Genomic DNA, 24,872 nt, shown 5'->3' with positions numbered 1-24,872 from the left:
CCTACATTTGGGACTCAATACCCACACTGTCCTTCCTCTTCTCCATTTGCCATTACTTTTGAAGTCCCATGAATTAAGTCACAGACATTTAACAGATCAGTCCTCCTGTCCCCATTTCCAGCCTCCATCTTTGGCTTCATTTGGCTCATTGTAACAGTCTCTAAACTCTACTTCCTGCTTTCAGCCTCATTGTTCTACAACCCATTCTCCACCCTGTCATCTAAACTATGTGTTAGTTACTGTAGGTCAGTGTGATAAAACCTCATGATCAATAGCAATTTATGGAAGGGGGAGTTTGTTTGGCTTAGAGCAAAGAGGGAGTCCATAATGCCAAAGAAGGTACAGCAGCAGGTTTCAAGAGCAAGAATCAGTCTTGTCACATTTTTGTCTCTCAGAAGTTCAGAGAGAGAAGAAGAAGAGTGTTGGGGCTATAAATGCGCAGTGCCAGCCCCCATAGTGTTCTTACTCCAGCCAGGTTCTGTGTCTCTTAAGTTCCAAAACTTCCTCAAACAGCATCACCACCTGGGAACTCAGTGTTCCGATACATGAGTTTCTGGGAGATATTTCTCATTCAGACCAACATAGCTGCATACCAGTGTCTCTCCCCCACCTGTGAGTCTTCAGAGACTTTCAGAAATCTGCACTCTTGGAAACTTTGCAAAACAAAGTGTGAACAGCACAACACTAACAGCAAGGCGGGGAGCAGATGGGCTCCTAGGGCAGAGAGCAGTGAAGTTTGTGGGATAATTCAGAGTAGGTAGCCGTCAGGCTGGAGAGCAGGGGAGCTAGAGTAGAATCTTCCTTTTTTACAAGGTGCTAAGGCCACTCAGTGTCCACTTCCCGTTTAAGACTCTTAACTAAAGGAATTATATTGAACCAAAGCATCCTTTTTATCTTCAAAAAGGCAGCTATATTTCATCTCATATCACCTCAGATTTTGAAATGGGTATCATGTAGTTTAAAGAATTTCCATCTAGAATTTTCCTTTTCCAAGTGTGTTGGTCAATTCTCTATCCATTTCTAAGCTAACTGAATCTATGGGCTTCAAGCTAAATGAGTTTGATGCAAACAAGGGACCTATTCTATTTCATGGCTCTAACCTTGAAGAACTTTCTAGCTTTTCCTGCATTTGTTTACTCTTTCTCACAGAATTCCTCCAATGAAAGCAAAGCCCCATTGTCCATAATTTCTTATCAAGTTACTGGGAGCTTTAGCAGAAGCCACCCGGGACTTGAGTGTGTAATAAGAACCTCTACATTGCATGACAATCTTGTTTTACAACTTTCTTATCTCCTTTTCATTTGTTCAGCTGTTGGTCACCAGCGGCTTGCAATGCCACCAGGTTCTGTTGAAAGAAATAAAAAGATTTTGTTCTACAGGCTCCTTATCTCTAGTTCAGCTTGCCTTCCCCAAGCCACTGCTGAATTGTGACATGGTTGGATTTCCATGGTGTAATTATCACCACTCACAGAAATAATCCTGGAATTGTAGTCCTGCTTGGGCAGAGTTCACTGTCACCCTTCAGGCACCCCAATTCTCCACTGCTCTAAAAATCTGATAATTACCAGATGAAAATATGCATTATCAGCTTTTTCCCATCACTATGCATAAATACCAGTATTAAGATGGAGAATTATAAAAGTGAACGGAAGATCTTAAATGGAATCATGACTCAGTAAATAGTATCCTAAGCAATAAATAGCTTCAAGAATCCTGATTACTGCAATTCTTTAAGTGAACTCTCAAGAGAAAAATAGCAGCCAATTACAAACTAATCCAAGACGGAAAATGGAGATGCAAGGGTATAGTTTTTAAATATGAACTGTAACGTAACAGTTCCTTGCATGGAGACTTGTCCATGTAAATAATGATTGAAGAGTTAAGGGCAACTCTGTTGGGGGGCAGGTTTACTTACAAATATTAAATCTTTACATTTTATGATATGGATCTTGAGTTCAAGTAAATTGTTTTTACAGAAAGGTCCTAATACAGATAATGCCAAGGAACATGAGTGAGTTGAGAATAAAACAGGGTAAATAAAGCTGAATAATATGACTGAAAACTGTCATTGCTATAATTTAACAAATACACACACTCACAGACCACCAGGTAAGATAAACAACCCATGTATTGTTTATGAATGTGGAGGGAAATTAGCTTTGATGGTGCTCTCAATTGGTACAGCATCAGTAAGGAGAGCAAAGAATACTTCCTGAGGTTGTCCACTTAAAATTTTGAGAAGTTGGTGGGTATAAATAGTGTAAAGTAACAGAAAAGCCTTTGCTCCTCAAAAATGTTTGATACAGTGTTCTAGACAGTATTTAGTAAAGGAGAGTAATTAAATGAACTACGATTCATCCATAGGCTTAAGTATAAAAAGTGTGAAATCACAGAGTTTCATATAAGTAGGGTAAGTATTGTTGATAAAGTTGAGTCAAAAGAAAAGGCTGTGAACCTACACATGTGGAGAACAGTGTAACTGTGAGGGGTCACTCTTAAAATAATTCTACAGAGAAATACAAAGTTGTGGGGAGGGCTGAAGAGGTGGCTGAAGGGTTAAGAGTGCTTGCTGCTATTCAGAGGACCTGAGTTCAGTTCCCAGAAACCACATCAGGTGGTTCACAACTGCCTGTAACTATAGCCCTAGTAATCCAGTGCCCTCTTCTGGCATCCATAGGCACTGCACACATATGCACATACACACATAGATTAAAAATAAAATCAATTTGAAAAATATTACAAAACAAGTGTGTTTATTCTTGGAAATGAGATTGAAGTAATTTTTATTGAATCATTTCATTTGTTTATATTCCTCAACTGCTAAACAGTAGCCATTACTTGCTATATTAATATCTATGTTTCTATTTTTGTTACAATTACAGATATGCATATATTATGACATGGTACAAAAATTAACTCATTTTTATTAGTGTTTGTATAGTAACTTGAAATTTTACATTTTATGAAAAAGTAACTAGGAATTAAGATCAGTGTTACTCAAACCTTTGGAATTGCTTTCAAACTGATTCTTCTTTAGAGAGGGACTGATAGTCAAGTCACTAGGTTGCTTAACTATGTCAAAAGAATAGATCACTCATAACTGTGGCTTATTTGTATTTGAATTCTGAGCAGTACTTGCTTGTTCTTAGTGTCCTGAGTGTTTTACAAGGTTCACAGTCTTCTTCAGACATGCAATTTCCTCAAGAGAATGATTGGCATTAAACTGGGGGGGGGGGGCAAATTTGTGAATGGTCTTAAAAGTTATAAACAGGTATAAATATAAATTTATGGTTTAAGATTTTAAAGTGCACTACAGATCACATGAATGGAATAAGAGCTCACATGGGACCATCTATGCCTTAATCTTCCAGAGAGTTGGGAGTGGGCTTATTTCAGTTTTGAGAAGACTAGCAACAACCACAGGCTATGTACCACTTTCTTTTTTAAGATCCATGGCTAAGAGCTACTTAGGGATAAGAAGAGCAGGAGGGCAGAGGATAGGGAGCCAAAGAGTGTTACAGGATGGGGGGTGAATGTGACAAAAATTATTACGTGCACGTATGAAAATGTAATAAAGTCACTACTGTGTATAATTACTCTGTACTAATAAAAACATTGCAGAGAAGATGGTGAAGGAGTTGCATGCATTAAAGCCTCTTTGTCGTTTTTAAAACAGCTGATGTATTTACCCTCACACCCCACGTTTGCAATGACTACTTTAGCTTAACTTCTTTCCAGATCTGGTTACCTCCAATGTTATGACACTTTAAAAAAGCCATCCATCCTTTGTTCCAAGATCTAGGCTTGGTGGTTGCACACAAGGTTCCTGGGCCTGGGTGAAGAGTGCTCTGTGTTCTTCCCCTGGTCAGGATGAATAAAAATATAATTATAAGTTGGGCTTTATAACACTTGGGCCATATAATCCACATAGCATAAAACATGAGATTTTTCATTAATCTCCTTTAAAGTTACTTCTTTTGTTCTCCATTCCTACCACACTTTGGGTGCCCTCTAGATGCCTTAATCTTCCAGAGAGTTGGGAGTGTCTTAGAAACTCTTACAACATCTTGGAAGGGCAAGAATCTCCCACTGATTCTCAAAGGTCTATCAAATAGACCAAGAGGAAGATGGTGATGTTCTGAGAACTGGTCCTGGTAGCGTGCATAGCCTGGTGATAAGGGAGACGAACAGTCGACTGTCCACGAGGGTCATGATGCCTTGAGTACTTGAAGACAAGGGGCGGGGGCAGGTGACTGTGTGATGCACATTGGGCCCTTCCAACTTTTAACGCTAAGATTCTGTTTTTATTTCCTTTGGACTTCATTGCATTCTTTCTCATGCTCTTTTCATTCCAAGATTCAATCCCAAGACAGAATTATGGTACTTCACCAGCTGTTGTGTCAGGTAGGAAAATTCTAATTCCTTTCAGACTTAATTGGAGGGAGGAGATGGATCTTGTCTGGGTTTCTCCAGAACTCTTCAAAGCAGTGATTCTCAACAGGGGTGGGTATAAGCGGTTTGCATTTCATTTTGGCAAGGGGAGGGATATGTAGTTATGAGTCTATTTACTAGGACAATTTGGCTTTATGTCTAGAAGATAGATATACTGTCTTTAAAGTGAAAAATAAGATCTCAAAGACACTTTGTCCCGAAAGATATGCAGAAGATGTAGTTAATGCTCTGTGTATCGGTGGGGCTCACTGTTTGACAAGCTCACCAGAATTTCTGAAAAGTGGAAGAAAGATTTTACATCTATCAAAAAAAAAGCACATATTTATAAAAAGAGATTGAGAAGCGCTGCTTTAGAGACCAGAGTTCCTCAGAAGTCAGAAAGTTTTCCCATGTGCTTGCTTGGCTCCCAGGACAGAGTTGGAGATGTACACTCAGTTTGTTGAATGAATCAAATTTAATTTTTCCAAGATGTTATATTTGGGATATCAAAAGTGACCCTTCTGATATTCCATTTCACAGAAAGGTAGTGGAGGCTGCTTTGAGGAGACATGAGGCTCTTCAGCATTCAATTAGCAATATTGGATTTGTTTTGTAAAATTTAATGGTGTAATTTGGAGCTGAGTGTATGTGTGTAAAGAAGTTGGTGCTTTTAAAAAAACTTTGGAACTGCATGAATATTGCGCTTTAATCTTCATTTTTACTTTTGGTTTGTTGCAAAGAGGAAAATGGACACAGTTATTAATTTTTGTTAATTGATTTTAACTAACTAAAGAGTAGCAGGAAGCATGGAAAGCCTGGAGCTCCTTGAGCCTTTGGCATGTTAGGTGGTTAAGAATGCTCACACGGAACTGAAAAGGCCATTGGAAAGAGTGCATGAAACATAGTTCAGGAAATGCTCAAAAGAACACAGGAGACAGTTGAGTCTGGCAGCCAGAAAATGGCTTCCAGTGGAGAGCATCCCACTCAAGGCCACTGCACTTTCCTGATACTGTTTCTAAAAGGGCAGTGCTTCCTCCTGTCCTGTGGATTTCTTTAGTTATTCCCGTGGCTATACATTCATCTCAGATCTATGTGAATGTCATCATTGAAAAGCCAAGAGTTGGCTTTCAACTGGACATCGCTTTGGTATTCTTGTTCTCCATGGATTATCATTCATTAAAATGTCATGTGCCTGTTGTTCCCCCCTCCCCCATTTATGACCTACCATATTTTAATGTTTCTTTTGTGTTTAAAACATATGACACTGTAGAGGAGACTTGCTTTAGTATGAATAGCTTTTGCTTTCTTTAACCTTTGGCCTCTTTGTTTGACAGAAGGCTTATACTCACAGTTAACTAACATTAATAATAACAAATAATCCCTCAAGCAAAGATCCTTTCATCTTTAAGAACACAATGAATGCTGGCCATGGTAGTGCACACCCTTAATCCAAGAATTCAAAAGGCAGAGGTAGGCAAATCTCTATGAATTAGAGGACAGCCTGGTCTACATGGTGAGTTCTAGGCATCTATATGGTGAGACTGTGTGTGTGTGTGTGTGTGTGTGTGTGTGTGTGTGTGTGTGTGTGTGTGTGTGTGTGACAATGAATATAACAAGATATTAACACCCCCCCCCACACACACACACATCACAATGAAAATTGCAAGTCAGTTGTCAGAATTATTTACCTTACAATCCTAGGTCCTCTCTATACAAATCAATCTTGGCAAGAAATAGAGCCTAACCTCAGGAATTCCCATCTGATCCTACTGAAACTCTCAAGTAGATAAATGACTTGTTAAACATATTACTTTATAAAATGTAAGCATGTGAGTGTATGTTTGCGGAATAAGAAATAAAAACACAGAGGAAAATTAAAATCCAAGATATGGAGCATAAGTATTGACTTGGTCACTAGTGTGCTTACAGGAGGTCCTTAGTTCAATCCCACAGCACCCACATGAAAAAACCAGACACACAGTAATGCCAGCACTGGGGAGGCAGAGGCCGACCAATCTAGCCTAATAGGTGAGGCCCAGACCAATGAAATACCCATCTCAATATAAAATGTGGATGACTCCTGAGGAATGGCATTTAAAGTTGACCTCTCCCTACCACCACATGCATGTGCATACATGCATATATGCAACTGTACACATGTGCACACATGTAAACATGTAACCCCTCACACACACATATAAACCCAATATGATATGTGGCCAATAAAAGATATATTAAGTTGTCAGTAGTTGAGTACAGAGGAAGGACCAATAGAACATTCTTATGGAAACTACAATTTGGACCATTTTACACTTCGTTCCTCCTTATATGATTTGGACAGTGGTTGGACATATTTCACAGCTGTACCGTCCTTAGGTTTATGTCTAAATAGCAATAGATGTCTGTTCTAAAATAGTTGCTAACTGGCTGGTAGACAATTTCATTGACTTTTGAACAATTAACATGTCTTTTATCTAACTATTGACCATATTAGGAAAGCAAACTGAGCCTGATGAGGTAATAAATCTTTCCCAAGTATCTGAATGTGCCAGTATCAAGTGATTTAGATAATCAGCTTTTGCCAACATATGAGCCAACCAAATTGCTTTAATATATTGGAGCTCAAGATATTAACTCAATTATTCACAGAGATATAATCTATTCCATTTTCGTTCAACCAGTATTTTAAACATTACCAAACTATTTCTGAGTACTGTGCTAAGTGTTAAAGATGTAAATATGAATAGAAAGCCTGTCCTTGTTAAAAAAAAGTCAGTAGCATAGTTCAATTTGATTTTGCTGTTTCTTATGATGTTATTTGTGATAATATAAATTGTATAGAGAAACAAGAATATAGGAAGAGATTTGAGATTCAGAGTAAAAAAGTAAATTTGGAGAAGCATCAGTAAGGCCAAATAGGAGTCTACCCAATAGACTACAGTGGGGAGGTCTATTAGGCATATAGTACAAGATATGGCATCTCTTAGAATGGGAAACAGCATGAGGGTGTTGAATGACAACAAGTCCTTTCAATCTGAGGACAAAATGTGACCTTGGCGTATATCAAAGCTAGGGCTGTGTGGTTCTCATTTGGGTTAAGGACTCTTTGTTTACTCGGTCCTGTATCATCTTGGTTTTTTATTTATTTAATCCCTGTTGGTAACATATGCGTTAGCTTGTATTCAGTGCTGGGACTAGAAACTCTCATTAGGAAAGAAAGATATTAGTTATGAACATTTTATTACAACAGTATATAAATGCTTTAGTATTATATTTTCGACTCATAAATAAGATGCCCAAGTTCAGAAGCTACTTGTATCATTTTGAGTTGTGGACACTTGGGGAAATTATTGAACTTTCCATAGTTCATTACTTCTCTGGGGAAATACTAACCACATAAGGTGGTTGTAAGCATTTATTAAATTAAGCCGTATACTCTTAGAACAGATCCTGGCATAAACTAAGTGTTCAAATAGTGTTCGCTATAGCCACACTAATCATTATTGGCACAATGTATTATGTTAGTACAAGAAGGAACAATGGACATGAACTAGCAGAGGTGAGAGAAAGGCCCCAGGGAAAGAAGTCTCTAAACATAGAAACAAAGACATATGGGAATTGCCTAAGTAAAAAAACAGAGCTGAGTTTCAGACCAAGGAAGCAGCTGGTGCGAAGGCTTCTGGTAGCAGAGAATGAAAAGGCTGGGGAACTACAGATGGTTAGCAGGACAAAGAGATGTAGAGTGATGGGGAGTAGGGAAATCAGCCTGAGAAACAGGTCAGATGTGGCTGTATCCTCAGGTACAGTAACTTGAGTTCCATCCTGGTGACAATGGAAATGTTTAGAGTTGGAGAATGATATAATCACTCTGCTTATAGGATGGAGAATGTCAGGCAAAAACAGAAAAGGGCCAAATGCACTAAAGAATCTAAGAAAGAAATCACATTGATTATTGGTGAAATTATTAAGGCCACTCCACGTAGATAAAAGGAGATTTATTTAATGGCGTAACTTACAAATTAAGGGATAGGTAGGTCGCGGAGTCTGGGGAAGGTGTATCGCAGTCCAGCGGTGTTCTCTGGAGCTCTGCTTGGTACACCTCTCTAGTCCAGGGTCCCGCAACAGAGAGAGAGAGCCCGCCGATCCAGATCTCAGGTCCCCAGGCGCCTCCCTTGGCCCCGCCTTGTAGGTGTGACAGTTGCTGAAGTCTCAATGGGGGTTGGAACTTCCAGATCAAAGCTGGAATGGCTACCCACTACATCTCCCCCTTTTTGTCTAAATAAGAAAGTTCTAACCTAATACAAGACTATATACAAAGGAATGGTTATCAAATATAGTCCAGGAATAATGAGGGATAATGACCTAGATAAGATGGAACTACAACCAATGCAAACAATATCAAGCAAGAAACACATACTATAATCCAGAGAAGTATAGAGCATAGGTAAATGGCATGTTACAAAGATCATTCCAAAAGGTGTCCTATCCTAAAGAACCTGAATCTAATACTTAATATGTTCTATCTACTAGGTTGTAACTATAACTGCTAGTCTTCAATCCCATCAAAGACCTGAGAAGGAATATAATGGTACCTGAGAAATGGTAGATGGATGCAAGCAACTTTCGGGAATCTTGCGAGAGTAGACGGAGACAGCTGGCAGCCTGGACAGTCACCTAATGTTTCTCAGCATTGTTGGTGCATTCAAATTGGCTACAGGCCTAAAGTATCTGACAGACCATTTTTAGAAGCAGGAATTCTGAAAGACCATCTTACCCTGTCTTGGCAGAGTACAGTGGTCGCTTTCCTTGTGTCCCGCTTGTCCAGAAAGGATAGCATTGCATTAGTACTGTCAGCCGTCGAGGCAAGGGCAGTTCTTTGCCCAGTAGGCCATTTTGTGCCAAGAAGACAAACTTCCAAATGGAAATGTCTTAGAAGCCCAACATTCTCTCGGGATCAAATTGGTGCAGCCAGGAGCAATTATGTCTCACATCAACAGAATTCTAAGTTATTTAAATGCCATATTCTCTAGGTCTATGAAGTGTTTGAAGATTACCTGTCCATCTGACCTATGTATCTGTAAATCTGGATAACCTAACTAACGTAACTATAGAGATGACAAGCATAGGTGACTATAAATCTATAAGTCTTATCTACCGAAATAACCTAAGGACTAAGGCTTCACGTAAACAAGGTAAACAGTCTATAAGCAAGTGTATGGTAAAGAACGATGACTTCAAAATTGTGACAATACACAAGATGTTATAACAGAGGTAGGAGTATATAGTGCGATATGCAATATGACAATAATCTTAAATATATATCAATATACCGAATATCCTAAACAGAAGTAGAACCTACATAAAGTATGACAGATATAAATTTACATTTGTATCAATATACAAGTATTTCAAATAAGAGTAGAAATATATGTACATTATAACAAATATAGTTCTGTATTTGTATCAATATACAAATTATCTTAAACAGGAATATAAAAATAGTTTACATTTGTATCAACATATAAGAATCCATAACAGTGCAAATTACAGTGCAAATTATTTAAGGCTGCTATTTTACTAAATTTGTTTACTAGTATACATAATAATCTACCATAATACCTTATACCTATCCATTCCATTTCTTCTTTTCATTTTTTTTTTTTTTTAGAATACTGAGTTTAATATTTCCTTCCACCCCCAACCCTATAACCATCATCCATAACCCTGAGAATTATGAAACCTAAGGGAGAAGGGGCGTCGTTTTCTTAGAATTACTTTCTGCTGTTTAGGGGGTGATGTTATCTCTGTTGGGTACTGTGAGAAAGCTCAGATAGTTAAATCTCAGTTAGACTAACTGTAGGTTCTGCAGCAAGTCTTAGAGTAATGGGTAAGATTGTCTGAAATTCTGGTAAGAAGTGTAGTATGATGATGATTACCATGGCATCATTCTGGATTGGGTAGAGTTGTTGTTGGGGCCCCATCTTCCTTCTGGAGACTTCTGAGATTGCTATTAGAAAAACTTATTTGTTATCAAAATGGAAGGTTTGGATTTAAAGGGGACATAGCATGTAAGAAAGGATTCTGAGAAATCAAGAGTAAGCATGGAGAGAGTTAGAATCTAGAAGACAATGGTCCCTTTTTATTGGTTTCCTTCTGTCCCACACCAGAGGGCTCTTTAGATATGGGACTGAAGAATCTCTCAAACTTTCTTTTAGCAATATGCTTGGGTTTAGAGAAGGAGTGAGCCAATTCCATCTCCAAAGTCAGCTTGGCTTATAATTGAATTGGAACCACAACTTTTCTAGATTGATAGAGAGATAGATATTAGACAGTGAGATTTTACCGTGTGTAGATTGGTACCAATAGTCAGATGTGGCTGTATCCTCGGGTACAGTAACTTGAGTTCCATCCTGGTGACAATGGAAATGTTTAGAGTTGGAGAATGATATAATCACTCTGCTTATAGGATGGAGAATGTCAGGCAAAAACAGAAAAGGGCCAAATGCACTAAAGAATCTAAGAAAGAAATCACATTGATAAGTAGTCACATTCTGGAAATGACCATGACATTGAATGCTAGTGAGTTTGTGATAAGTGAAGGGAATAGGATACCCTGGATGTTGCAACCAATTGAGTATCAGCATAGGCATTGAAACGACAAAGCACAGGTCTTCAGCTCCTACAGCTCAGTGGCCCACCATGCCACTTGTAGGAGTCAAATTGAAGGAGGATCAAGTGTGCCTGGGAGAAAGCTGATTTCTCTGCTGAGTGTGTTGACTTTGAGATGTCCATCACACATGCCAGTGGAGAGTTTGATGGCTGTTTCAGTGTGTGTATCTATCTCAAACACTATCTTTATATGGATATGGAGTCTGGAGTTACCATCATAGAATATAGCCCTGGTTACCAGGATGAATGTGCTTGGAGTGGAGGAAAAGTAGGCAGAACCCTGGGTTTAAAAAAAGGAGCAGAAAATGGAATCTAGAATGAAGGTTGGAAAAGGCAGCACATAATAGATGGAAAGAGAAACAGAGAAAGAAGTTTCAAATATGTCAAAAGCGAGAACACTACAAGTACATAGGAGTCTTAAAAACAAGCCATTGCATTTTGTTAGAACTGATCACTGGTGAGGCTGGAGATGGATCAGCAGTTAAGAGCACTTGCTGCTCTTACATAGGACCTAGGTTCAGTTCCCAGAATCTACGCCAGGTAGCTCACACCACCTATAATTCCAGTTCCAAGGGATCTGACTCCCTGTACTAGCCTCCACAGGAAACTTCACACGGGTGTGAACACATATACACACACACACACACACACACACACACACACACACACACACACACACACGCACAGACACACACACACACACACACACACACACACACACACACACACACACACAAACACACACACACACACACACACACACCAAATAAAATTTTAAAGATTCTCTAGTGAACTTGATAGTGATATTTGGGAGAAAGGGCAAGAAGAGTGAATGCTTGTATGTGATGGGCAGATGTGGCAACTAAAAGGAGCTCCACAAGTTTGGCTTTAAGGATTAAAAATGATCTAGAGAAATAGAGAATGCCACTGATTATTTGTTGATTTCTTTAATGGAATGTTTCTAATATGATGGAAAGAAAGGAGGACACTAGTTACAGATGTATCTAAAGGAAGATGAGCAATAGAAAGGCCCTCAAGACAGCCATACATGAAGAAGGGTGTTGTGTGTGCATGTAGGAACAGGAAGGCACTCTGTGTTTCTGTGTAAAGTTCTAAGTGACATGTGATAGTCTTTAGGAGATGTAATGGAAGGCTTTAGGCAGAAGAGAGTTAGAAAATGGAAAGTTTGGAGATAGTTCATTCAAAACTACAGATTTTAAAAATTATTGGTGTGTGTGTGTGTGTGTGTGTGTGTGTGTGTGTGTGTGTGTGCCACAGCATGCTTGCGAGGGCCAGAGAATGGCTTGAGCGAGTTAGTCCTCTCCTGTCACTGTGGGTTTCAGAGCAGAAACTCTTGTCATCAGTCTTGTGAGGCAAGGGCTTTTACCCACTAGACCATATTTCAGGCCCAGGAAATTTGATTTTGTTTGCTGTAATGATCAACAGCCAAGAAAGGAGATTAATCAGGTCTGAAGATTTCTTGCATGGAGTAAGAAAACAGGAACTGGGCTCTGATGACTTGGGTAAGGAAATAGCTGAACCACAGATGGTTTTGAGGAAGACTTTGAAGAATGAACAAAAGATGATCGAAGACAGGAAGAAAGAAAATTCAAGAGACTTGGTGAGATGTGAAGTGGTGAGAATCAGAAAACTTGAACTGTAAGATTTTAGACCGTAAACTATTTCTTCATGTACTTGATCATGGGGCAAGGTGACCAAGCTAGGCTTGGGTAAGCCATGGAAAACATGAACATAAAATATTGCTAGGTAAGTGGGTCTAAGGTGAATAGCTAGGCTTCAACAGAGACTATGTAGTTTAAAAATAATTACTAGGAAGAAAATGGCCAGGACTAGAATAGTGATGTCCGAAAAGAGCAGTTGGTGCTGGGGATCATGAGACTCTGAGGCATTTCCTTCACTGTTGTCCCCTCTCTCTCCCTTCAGTCTCTGCTCTACGAGTCCATCCCAGGTCATTTCCATTAGAAGACAGATGACTGTAGCCACACACCCTTAATGCAGTCTCCTTCTCATTTATTTGTTTATTTTTGAGATTATAGTTTAAGTACAACATTTCTCCCTTCCCTTTCCTCCCTCCAAACCCCCTCATGTGCTCCCCCCTGCTCTCCTTCAAACTCATGGCCTCTTTTTCACTAACAGTTATTGCATGCATATACACATGTATTTTCATGGATGTATATATTCCTAAATATAATTTGTTAGTCCATATAATGTTACTTGTGTATATATGTATTTTCAGGGCTGACTATTTGGTACCAAATGGTGTGTTCTTCCCTGTGAAGACCACAGCTTTACTCAGTTGTGCACTTCTTTGTGTAGTGTTGAGGCCCCTTGGGCTTTTCACCATCCAGTTTGATGTGTCCATTGGTGTCATGCTTGTTCAGCTCACGTTTGGGTGGTCATGTTGCTGGGACTCTATAGATGTAGCTCCTGCTATTACTAAAAGATGTGATCTCACAGAGAGCTCCCCAATCCTCTGGCTTGTAGGATATTTTCACTTCCTCTTTCCAGATGCTCCCTGAGTTTCCTTTTTAAAAGAAATTATGGAGAAAAATATGTAAATAAGTTTCATTTCTTTCAAGGACATCAGTGTAAACCAGGAAAAGACTACTATGTCCACAAAAGAAAGTAGGACCAACGTCCTTCCTCCTCTTCCAAAATGCTGGAGGTTCTGAATTTAAACCTGAGACATGGGAAGGACAAAAGAGGGCTCAGAAAGGCAATGGGAAAAAGTAGAGAACGTGTGGGACATGTGCTCATCCTCTGCCATATATTTTTATAGATTGTCTGGAGCAGACTGAACTGGTAATTATCAGTATGCATTTGAGGTTTCACAGAAGAGCATCTGCAATGCATCAGTCAAATATGAGGCCTTAATGTTGAATTTCTGAACGTGGAGTTACACATCAGGCCCTATAGTGTAAGGCCTAGTGGTGCAGGCTTGTCACCACAGCTCTGGGAAATTTGAGGCCATCTTGTTCTGTCTAGACCAGTGGTTCTCAACCTTCCTATCACTGCGACCCTTTAATACAGTTCCTCATGTTTTGGTGATACCCAACCATAAAATTATTTTCATTGCTACTTTATAACTGTAATTTTGCTAGTGTTGTGAATTGTAATGTAAATATCTGATATTCGGGATATCTGATATGGGACCCTGTTGAAAGGATCATTTGACCCCTAAAGGGGTCAGAACCTGCAGGTTGAGAACTGCTAACATAGACGGTTGAGACCAGCCTGCTCCATATAGACAGAGGACAGCCTGAGCTGCACAGTGGGACTTAGTCCCCCTGCCCTTACCCCAAATCAGACTAAACAAAGCAGATGGCAAAGTACTTTACAGCTGGCTTTGTGGGCTTTGCTAGTTGGTGACACAGACTTCCACTGGAAAGTGTCCTTACGGTGCAGACAGTGAGGCTTGACTGAAGCCTAGCTTTGCACAGTCTCCCCTTGGGTAAGAATTATTTTTGAAGACTCTCCCATATCATCAACAGGCTGGGGGATAGTGTTTAAGTGTTTTCAAAGGAGGAAGCTGTTCCTCAAGCCTTTGACAGCATGTGTTCGCCTGGATTCCATGAGCTAATTCCAAATGACTTCCATCTCATCTCTTAATTAAAAATTAGGTCCATTAGTAGTTCCAATTAGCAACAATTAACTATTAATTTGTGTTTACTGTAAGAGACCCAACACAGTTATAAGTGCTCCCACAAGCCACACTTAGAAGTCAGTTTCCTTTCTTCCCACAAACTGTGTGCTTCTTTGATGGCAAGAAGGCATTTCTCGAATTGTACTAAGTAATTACATCTCTTTCTTTTCAATAAGTTGTAATGAGGGGGAGTTTGCTCTACTTGCTTATTCATCCAGCAGATATTTGCAGACTCTCTGCAGTCCTGCAAAGAACCAGGACAAGGCAGGACAGAATGTGCCCTTTGCCTTGAAAGAAAGAAGAGTCTACCAGTAGGCCTGGCTCTAGAGAGCAAGCACATGGCCCAGTAGGCGACAGAGCTCTTGAGTTGTCTGCCCACCAGACTGCTCATTAAACATGATGTTTGTACAAGTGTTAGATACGTAAGCATATCCACACTCAGTCATCATCTTCTTGCTGTTGCATTGTGGGAATATAGTTTTCAGTGATATAATCATGTGACATCCTCTAAAGAAAGATTCAGCCAATAGACTGTGAAGATCATTGTTATTTGGCTGAGTGGTTTTTTGTTGTTGTTTATTTTTTGTTTTTGTTTTTGCAAGTGTGTGTGCGTGCATGTTTGTTTATGTGGGGTGTACATATTTGTGCTTGCTTACGTACATGAGTGTGTATGTGTGTGCATGTATGCATGTTTGCTTATGAGGGAGTACACATTTGTGATGTCTTTCATACATGAGTGTGTGTGTGTGTGTGTGTGTGTGTGTGTGAGAGAGAGAGAGAGAGAGAGAGAGAGAGAGAGAGAGAGAGAGAGAGAGAGAGAACAAAGTTGATGTCCAGGGTCTTCTTTGGTCACTCCCCTTGTCTGCTGGGATTAAAAGTAGCCACCACACCTACGCACACCCAGGGATCTGAACTCTCTTCCTCATGCTTATAAGGCTAGTACTTTATCCACTGAAGCTCAATGTTTTTGTACCAGCCCCTTTGGGGATATACTGGGAAATACTGCAAAATTATACACTTTATTTTAGTGACCGGCAAGATGTATCTGTGAAGGTACACACAGTAAAGACTTGGGGACTTTGCAGGACCTAATGTCTTGGCCATGATAGCATGGATGAAGCATGCAAATAGAGGCTAGAACAACTGTGCTCCATTAGCCTTTACTTACAGGATCTGCAGAAGATGGTAAAGTATGGACCATGCAAGCAAGATGATCTGAGTTTGGTTTCCAGAACTGATGTAATAAAGCCTAGCATGGTCATGTGTGTTTGTAATCCAAGTACTGGGGTGGCAGACTTACTTGGGACTTACTACTGGCCAGTCTAACTGAATCAGTGAGTTTCAGGTAAAGTGAAAAACAATGTCAAATAAAAACATACAATGTGGAGAGCATCCTGGGGAATGACAGCCCTGTGGTTGACTTCTGAACTACACACACACACACACACACACACACACACACACACACACACACACACACACACACACACACACTTCATTTATTACTACAAAGACAGGCAGCTGACCAGGTTTGGTCTGCATGCTATAATTTGCCCACTCCACTTCGTCAGTTTCCTTAAGTATCTTATGTTAAGGGCTCTCCCTGACATTGTTTATGAGACATAGGAAGTTCCTTCCTCTAAATTCCGCATCTTCGTCCAAGACCAGAGACTAAGACACAGACAGAGAGACATTTTTAACATAGTCCTACCACTACTAACTATGTCTTACCCAGGCATAGCTGCTTCTCTGAGTGCTATTTGTCACCCCGAGGAAGCAGGTAAGCTACCTCTATCTTATTTAAAAATCAACTACTTCATAGAGTGAACCCAAGACTGATGGAGTAGCTGCTGTCTGTGCGGCAATCAGAGAAAAGTGTTCCTTGGGGACACAACAGACAACTAGGTATACAGTCAGCAACACACAGTGGTTTCATAGCAGAGTCCTTCATCAAGGGGTCGGGATACTGACTTTGGAGTACAAGATAAGCAGCCAAGGCATCACCTACCACATTGGTCATAGCTAACTCACTTTGACACTATATCCAAAAGCCATACACACACATACACACACACACACACACACACACACACACACATATATATATATATATAAAAGCACATATAAATATGAGCATATATATATATATATATATATATATATATATATATATATATATATATATATATAAGCACAGCCTACGTAAGATGTAACCCAGGAAAATAAGGCATTCAAAGGCAAAAGTGGATTTGAAAGGGAGCAGACTACCTGTGCATGTTCCATATATCTGGTGTGGGAAGCTCACAGTTCCATTTTTAATAATCAACAGCATAAACTGGGCACTTGGGGCTCAGGGAGAGTGTCCAACTGTGAATTGCCTGTGAGGTAACACTTGCTGCAGGCAGACTGGAGACACACAATACTGAAGAGACACTTCTAACAGACACATTAGCATTTCTCTAGACTCTGTGGCAAATTAGTTTATCAGAAAGCAACATGCTGGAACCATCTGATTGTAGGTCCCTGTTGCAAGGATTTCTGTGTGTGTAAATGACATGTCTTAACCCCTTCTTTCTTAAAGGAGTGCTAGCTGGTGTCAGCATTTAGAAGTGCTGCTAGCTGCCTTGAGACATGGCACTGGAAGTCATTGTCTGTGTTTTTACTGTGCATCCCTTGTATAAGGAAGAAATGAATTGCCCGAGTTCAGGAGCCTATGTCTCTCACTAGAGGGATACATGGGTTTCTTCTGCATTCACGGTGTAGTGTGAAAAACCTAATCTAGTTTCCTTTGTATCTGGGCCAACAGGACAGTTGGAATTAGATAGGAGATGTTGGCTTTTGCTCCCTTGCTCCCAAATGTTTATTAGTTTGGTTACTTTGTGTTATCTGTTTGTTTTTGTTTGGTTTTAAGAAATGGAATCACACTCTGTAGCCCAAGTTGGCCTTGAAATCTCAGTCATCCTGACTCTATTTTTAAAGTACTAGGATTTCAGGTGTGTACTAATGTTTCCCATGTGTTTCCTGTTCTTAATTTGTGCTTTATATTATCTAACCCTTGATTTTATGAACCTGTAACACTTTCAACATGGAAGCATGAAGACTAACCACTATTTAAAGATATATGAGAAAGGGTGGAGACTATATCAATCAGTGGTGGAATGCTGACCTAGCATGTTCAAGGCACTAGGATTAATCTTCAGACTGTGCAAACACATACACATATACAGATGAGATAAGAGAAATGTGTGTGCTACAAAGCCTCAGTGGGAAGGCAAGATGAAACTCAGCCTTGGTAATGCCTTGATCTTGTGAAAATTTTCCATCACTCAGTGGTGTTAGTCACCCATGTCTATGCAGCAAATGTGAATGGGAAAGCATAGTATTAAACACAGAAATGTATTTAGAATCAAGAGGTTACACACGATTCCTGGCCTCACTAGTTCATAATTAATCCTCAGTGAGAGTTCTTAACATTTTCTTAAGTGATAACCTCTCCTCACTTTAAGTGTAAGTAAAAATTCATGACCAGCTTCATAAGTGTACACAACGCTGAGAAGGGAAGTCATGAACATGACATGCAGAGTGCCTGGGGAGTAACCAGTATGTAAAATGTGTCACATCACCGAGGCTTCCTTCCTTACATTCAGGAAGGGTTAGGATTTTCTCAAGGAGCCCTAGCCTTACAGATGCTATGAGAGGCCTAAAAGGTAAAGTGGAATTTTACAATACAGTTTACAACCCACAAGTAGAAGAAATATTGCAGGAATTGATTCCATATTTTCTTTGTTAGCTCAATTGTTTTTGTATTATTAGCTGAGTTATTATAATACATAAAATTTAAACATTATAAACAAGAAGAATAATATAATGCACTGTTGTTCAAGTCTTAGATAGTCTTTTAATAAAAAACCCTGATACCAGGGTAGAAGTTGAAAGATCAGAGAAGCAGAACAGCCAGCCACTAGTTCTTACCTCTACAAAATCTTCAGCCCAAAGAGAATGAGTTCCTTATATACGCTTCTCTGCCTAGATATCACCTCCTGGGATTAAGGGCATGTGTGCTTCACAGTACTTGGATTAAAGGTGTGTGCCACCACTGCTTGGCTCTGTTTCCAGTGTGGCCTTGAACTTACAGAGATTCAGACAGATCTCTGCCTCCTGAGCAATAGGATTAAGGGTGTGTGCCACCACTGCCTGACCTCTATGTCTAATCTAGTGGCTGGCTCTGTCCTCTGATCCTCAGGCAAGCTTTATTAGAGTACACAATATATCACCACAATGCACAGCAGTAAAACGTTGTTAAAATGATGACTATCTATGACTTTTGAGTGTTAAATGATATAGGGAAATTTTGGAAACATGTAACACGTTCACTATATGTGTTTTTAATGGTTATTATATTAACTTTTTGGAATTTTGCTTAGCAAATAGCATAATTTACTAAAATTTAAATAGCATTTTCAAATATAATGTTAAGGAGATATGTTTTTTAATCTTCAAGATTATAATATAACTATATTTCTCTGTTTGTTTTCCTCTCTCCAAACACTTCTATGTACCTCTCCTGGCTCCCTTTCAAATTCTTGGCCTCTCTTTATGCTGTAATTGCATGCATATATGTATATACCTACATATTCCTAGTTATAACCTGTTCAGTCCATACAATGTTGCGTGTTAGTATCAAGAACACATGGCAGAATTAATGTCACTGGGATGCTTCTGTCACTAACCGTGATAGATAGAGGGACCTCTACAGTTTTCCCTAACCCCACTCTTCATACTTTCTCTTAGTGGATTCTGAGAGCACTCTGTCTCCTTATAGATGTGGCTTAAATTTATTGAGCATCTACAGTCACTTTTAAGTTTTATGTGAATTCATTAAATATTGGCCAGAAGGCCATTGTCTCTAACCAGCTGGCTGCTGCTTTGGGTATTTTTCATATTGGAATCTAATTTCAAGTGATGTATTCCCTTCTTTGCAGGCAGCAGTTAGAAGCATTTAGTGTCTTCCCAGTACAGTTAGTGTAAAAATCTCAGTCTTTGGTGTTGGTTGGAATTGACATAAGGCACTTAAAATTAGGCCCCTACATAATACATTTAAAATAATGTATTGCTAGTAAGTCTAGCCCACATGATAACTATATGCACGCACATACATACACACATATACTATTGTTATATACAACATTTCCAGTTTTCTGTTTAAGAGTTTAAGACAATACTGCTTGTGACAATTTGTTTCTCTGGGATGCACACCACATAATATTTATAGCTATCAAGTCAAGTAGGTTTCATTCCCAATCAATTTGCAGCCAAGTTCCTGCTTATACTGCCTTCCTTCAGATGGCTTTTTTCATTCTGACCATGTGGAATCTGTCAGGACGATCCGTTTTCCTCATCTGAACCATGCACTCAGCTACATTCCTTGCGCTTTTCCTTTGATTAAATATTGATGGAAAAGCCATCGGCTATCCCCACTTCACACTACACCCCAAAGCCACAATCTCTCCAGCCATTCCCTGACAAATGGAAACAAAGCCTTGAACAGACTTGAAACCAATCATGTCCTTTGATCTGTATGAGGTGGGCACACCTTCAGCTGGCAACAAAGCTAGGATGGCTTCGGAGTGATGGGTGACAAACTCCTGTGGGCACGCTTTGATTACTCTGAGTACCTCCTCTGAGCCCAGATACCTGCCCAGGAGACTCATGTGCCAGGGAAAGCGTGAGACTCCAGAGTTGGGAAATTTAAGTTTGATTGAATGTGGAGGTGGAGGAGGGGGTTAGAGATATACCTCTGCAATTAAAAGCGTGTACTGCTCTTCCAGAAGAGTCAAGTTTGGATCCTATGTCAGGTGACTCACAACCAGTTGTAACTCCAGCTCCAGATTATCTGGCTCCCTCCTTTGGCTCCTGTGAACACCTGTGCTCATATGTGTTCCCCGTGACACACACCATATACATATAGTTTAAAACAAAATCTTAAAATAATTATGCATATCCAGAGTCCTGGTAAAAGGATTTACATATTTCAGATGTTTGGTGAGGAAGGTGGAAACCTACACACTAAAGACTAGGGACCAACTACTGCCAAACATGTAGGTTCAGTCATTAGGGGAAGAAGAGAGGATGCCCATCAATGGTCCAGGGCCACTGAAAGAGCAAGTTTGGGATGCAAGTTAGAAAGGCTTAAGGACATGACAACTTGGGCTGTGTTGAGCATGTTCAGGAAGTGAAAGGCACCTCCTGACTGCTGCCTTCATCAGCCTTACCCAGCAGGCAGAGGGCGAAGCAGGGCATCTTTGTCTTTGACATTTCTCTGGAAAGGGTAGTTTGCACATTTGGAGGAAATGCTTATGCATGTTTGGCAGCACTCACTCATCTAGGGGCCTGGTCTGATGATTGTGATTAACCTTTGAAAATTGTTTAATTGGACGTATTATGAACTTGCAAATAGCTACAGCTAATTAAAGGCTATTGGAAAATTTCCCATGAATTCTTCCCATGTCTCAAGGACAATTATAACACTGCCTGAAAAACACAGCCAAACACTGATAGGCATAAACACTAGATAGGCCAAGAAAGTGTTTTCTTCCTTGCATGCACACACATTATAGACACATGGATTTGCATCTGTAGGAAGCACACTCTTGGAGTGTCATGTGTTACACCTGATGACCATACTCACTCTATAAGAGAGTGTCCATGTCCTCTTACACATGGTTCTTTATAGCTCAGTGGGGTCTCCCATTTGTATTTATGTTCCTTCCTTTGTTTTAAAGTTCTAAACACAAGACTTGCCATTTTGTTCATAGCATTGACTATCTCATACTCTCCTCTATGAGACAATGAGTGTCACCATTGATCTGATCCTCACATGCGTTTCCTTTTCATTTCTGGCCCCTGTTCTTTCATTCTTCCTCTCTTTGTATCCTGTTTTATCAAGTAGTAGCCCTCTTATTTTTTTTTTTATCAGTTTGACCTTTTGTTGCCTTTTATGCTTTTGAGACAAAGTCTTGCTATCTTGCCTAAGGTGTCTCAAATTTACAATCTTCCTGCCTTGGTTTTCTGAATGATGAGATAAAAGGCATGTGACACCATGTCAGCTCTTCCTCCTGTGTTCTTATCTGTCTTGTCCTGTTCTTATTGATTTACAGTATAAATAGCCTCTGTCCCATATGCCCCTCTTCAGTACATTCTTGGTCATGGTGACTGTTCCTCTGCCTGACACCATGGACAGGTACCCCCATCTCTAGTTAATAGGACACTTTGAATTGTGTCATCCTCTTTCTCAGTGGTATCTGTCCTTGAGCTGTCACACACATGACTCTTGTTAGGCATCTGTCCTCTGCTGGAAATGGCATGCCAGTGTTTTCAATTACTTCCTATGTGTTCTCATCCCATCCTCCCATCCCCCTCTGGCCCACTGGCTCACCCTCCATATTCACAATTTCAGTCTACTTCAGTCTCTTCGGCAAATTCCCTCAACATTCTGGAAATCCTCTGGAGAGATTGCTTCTCCATGCTAAGGCTTTTAAAGCTAAGCATGCTGTGCTTCAGGGTTATGAAGGTCTTTGCCAGGGATGTGCAACACAGGTCCTCTTTGTAGGTTAGAACTATATGGTTTACTTGAAGTTTAAGAGAAAAATCTCTCAGAACTTTTTCTTCTACTCACCTGTACTGCAAACCTCAGAAATAAAAAAGCACCTTTGTTCACGCAATCTTCCTTATTTATGTATATTCTAATATATGGGATGTTTGAAAACAGCTGAAACCATTCTACTCCCTAACCATAGCCCAGGCAGATCCCTGAACCTTTTAGTCTTATTACTGAAATTCTTGTCTGGGTTGGCATGTGCCTCTTTCTTTCTTACTCATCCTTCACACAGATCTGGAATACATTTTGAAAGTAATATTTTAAAATATTTATGTACAAAGACATGGTCTTAATTAACATTTGTAGTAGAATATTTTAAGTTACTTTTGCTTATGTTGCATTTGTTTAACTCTGTGAAGCTGTGTTACTGTGCCTGTGTAAAATACTTGATGGTCTAATAAAGAACTGGCCAATAGCAAGGCAGGAGAAAGGATAGGCAGGGCTGGCAGGTAGAGAGAATGTATAGAGGGAGAAATTTGGGAGGAGAAAGCAAGGAGCCAGAGAAAAAGGACTCCAGGGGCCAGCCACCCAGCTATACAGAGAGCCACAGAGTAAGAGTAAAATATACAGAAGTTAGAGAATGGGAAAAGCCCAGAGGCAAAAGATAGTAGGTGGAATAATTTAAGTAAAGCTGGCAAGAAACTAAGCCAAGCTAAGGCCTGGCATTGATGATTAAAAATGTCTCCATGTGTGATTTATTTGGGAGCTGGGTGATGGGAACCCCAAGAAAAGAGTAAGAGCAAACATCAACAAGCATTAATAAATGATTGTTCCTAGCAACTGATTCCTGTTGAGAATAAGAAAGCATGTAATTATTTAAAAGATTTATTTATTTATTATGTATACAATGTTCTGTCTACATGTTTGCGTGTGCACCAGAAGAGGGCACCAGATCTCATTATAGATGGTTGTGAGCCATCATGTGGTTACTGGGAATTGAACTCAGGACCTTTGGAAGAGCAGACAGTGCTCTTAATCTCTGAGCCATCTCATCAGCCCCTCATGTCAGATTTTTTAACCTAATGTGATTTCTCTAAGAGCAAACCTTCATCATAGAATTAGTACACACCAGAGATGTATGTAGTTAGTGTTCTAGTTTCATTCTGTTGCTATGGCAAATGTCGTGACCAAAAGTGTCCGAAGGCAAGAAAGAGTTTATTTCAGCTTTCAGGTTCTAGTCCAGCATTGAGGGAAGTTAGAGCAGGAACTGAAGCAGGAGCTTGAAGCAGAAACCATGGAGAAATGCTGCTGGTTGGTTCATTCACAAGTTCACTCTTACCTAACTTTCTTATATAGCCTAAAACCACCTGCCCAGGGAATGGTGCTGCCCACAGTGGGTAGGAGCCTTCTGCATCAATTACCAACCTAGACAGTCCCCACAGATGAGTCCACAAAACAACCCAACCTGGGCAATTCCTCAATATAGGCTTTCTCAGATGACTCAATACTGTTGTCAGGTTGACAGTTAAGGCTAACCAGGACAGTTAGTCTAAAAGATAGTGCTCTGCTGTGATGGCTTAAAGTGTTAATATGGTTACTCCACAGGCTACTACATGATTGCCCCTTAACTTTTGGCTGATAGCATACCTAACATTTTTCTTAGCTTAATAATTTTCTTCCCAAAGAAGCTAGCACTCAAATAAAGGTCCAAATATGTTGGAGAGTTTCTGTGGGTTATTCTCAGTTCCTAGTTTCATCTATTCAAGACCATTTGTGCAATGCCTATTTCAGGCCTTCAAAAGCAGTAGCAAAGAAGCAGCAATACAAGCACTTGTTACAAAGTTCACTCGCAAAATTTCTGCTTCATGTAACTTTCAGACTTTGGCCAAGGGAAATAGTAGCATGGGGTGGGGGATACTACTGGACAGTACGTCTACTCTCTCTGAGTAAGTACTCTCAATTATGTTCAGCTGAGAAGGCTGTTTTACCTGGATGACAACATGCCACTAGCTCCCAAAACTCAGATGAAGTACTCCTTGTCATAGTGTTGAGCTGTTTTGTATGAAGGACACCATAATAAAAGCCTTTAGAGCTTGATTTGCTTAAGATTGCTGGTCATCATAGCACAGTATCAACTCCTTTAGACTGTGTCTCTTGCTTCCATGTTGGAAGCCATTTTGGTCTGTTTCTGGTTAATTATCTTGCCCTGACTTGTGGGCTGGATTCATTGTTAACAAACTTCAATAAGGGTTTAAAGGCATCTATTTGATTAGTCAGCTTGCTTATCTTTCTTTTCCTTGGTTTCATCTTTCTCATTTATTCAACACTACAGTATTTCCTGCAGGTCTAGAAGCTGCCTTTAATCCTCTTAGGGAACAAGGTGAGCTAAAGTTCAATAAAGACTGAGAATGGAGATCCCTAGTGTGTCACTCACCCACTCAAGAAGGACAAATCAAAGTCTACAAGAAAGGAAAGCTCATCACCTATCATTGCTGCCTGGAGAGACACTCT

General features: G+C 39.8%; 1 protein-coding gene across 14 annotated transcripts in view; it reads left to right on the top strand.

Moving 5' to 3' along the window:
- The window catches only part of Rbms3 (RNA binding motif single stranded interacting protein 3), a 1,493,133-nt gene that overhangs the window by 1,433,363 nt on the left and 34,898 nt on the right, over window positions 1-24,872 (top strand). For 10 of the 14 annotated variants that reach the window (XM_052723536.1, XM_052723582.1, XM_052723561.1 and 7 more), the window contains one exon: window positions 4,357-4,404. The exons of the other annotated variants lie outside the window; for them this stretch is intronic. In XM_052723536.1, coding sequence (XP_052579496.1) covers window positions 4,357-4,404 — 48 coding nt within the window. The remainder of the gene's footprint in view (window positions 1-4,356; window positions 4,405-24,872) is intronic. 14 annotated transcript variants of the gene reach the window in all.

This window comes from Peromyscus californicus, unplaced genomic scaffold (genome assembly GCF_007827085.1).
Source record: "Peromyscus californicus insignis strain IS unplaced genomic scaffold, ASM782708v3 Scaffold_11__1_contigs__length_118956290, whole genome shotgun sequence".
NCBI lineage: Eukaryota > Metazoa > Chordata > Mammalia > Rodentia > Cricetidae > Peromyscus > Peromyscus californicus.
The sequence above is the reverse complement of the archived record's forward strand: the minus strand, read 5'-3'. Positions and strand labels throughout refer to the sequence as shown.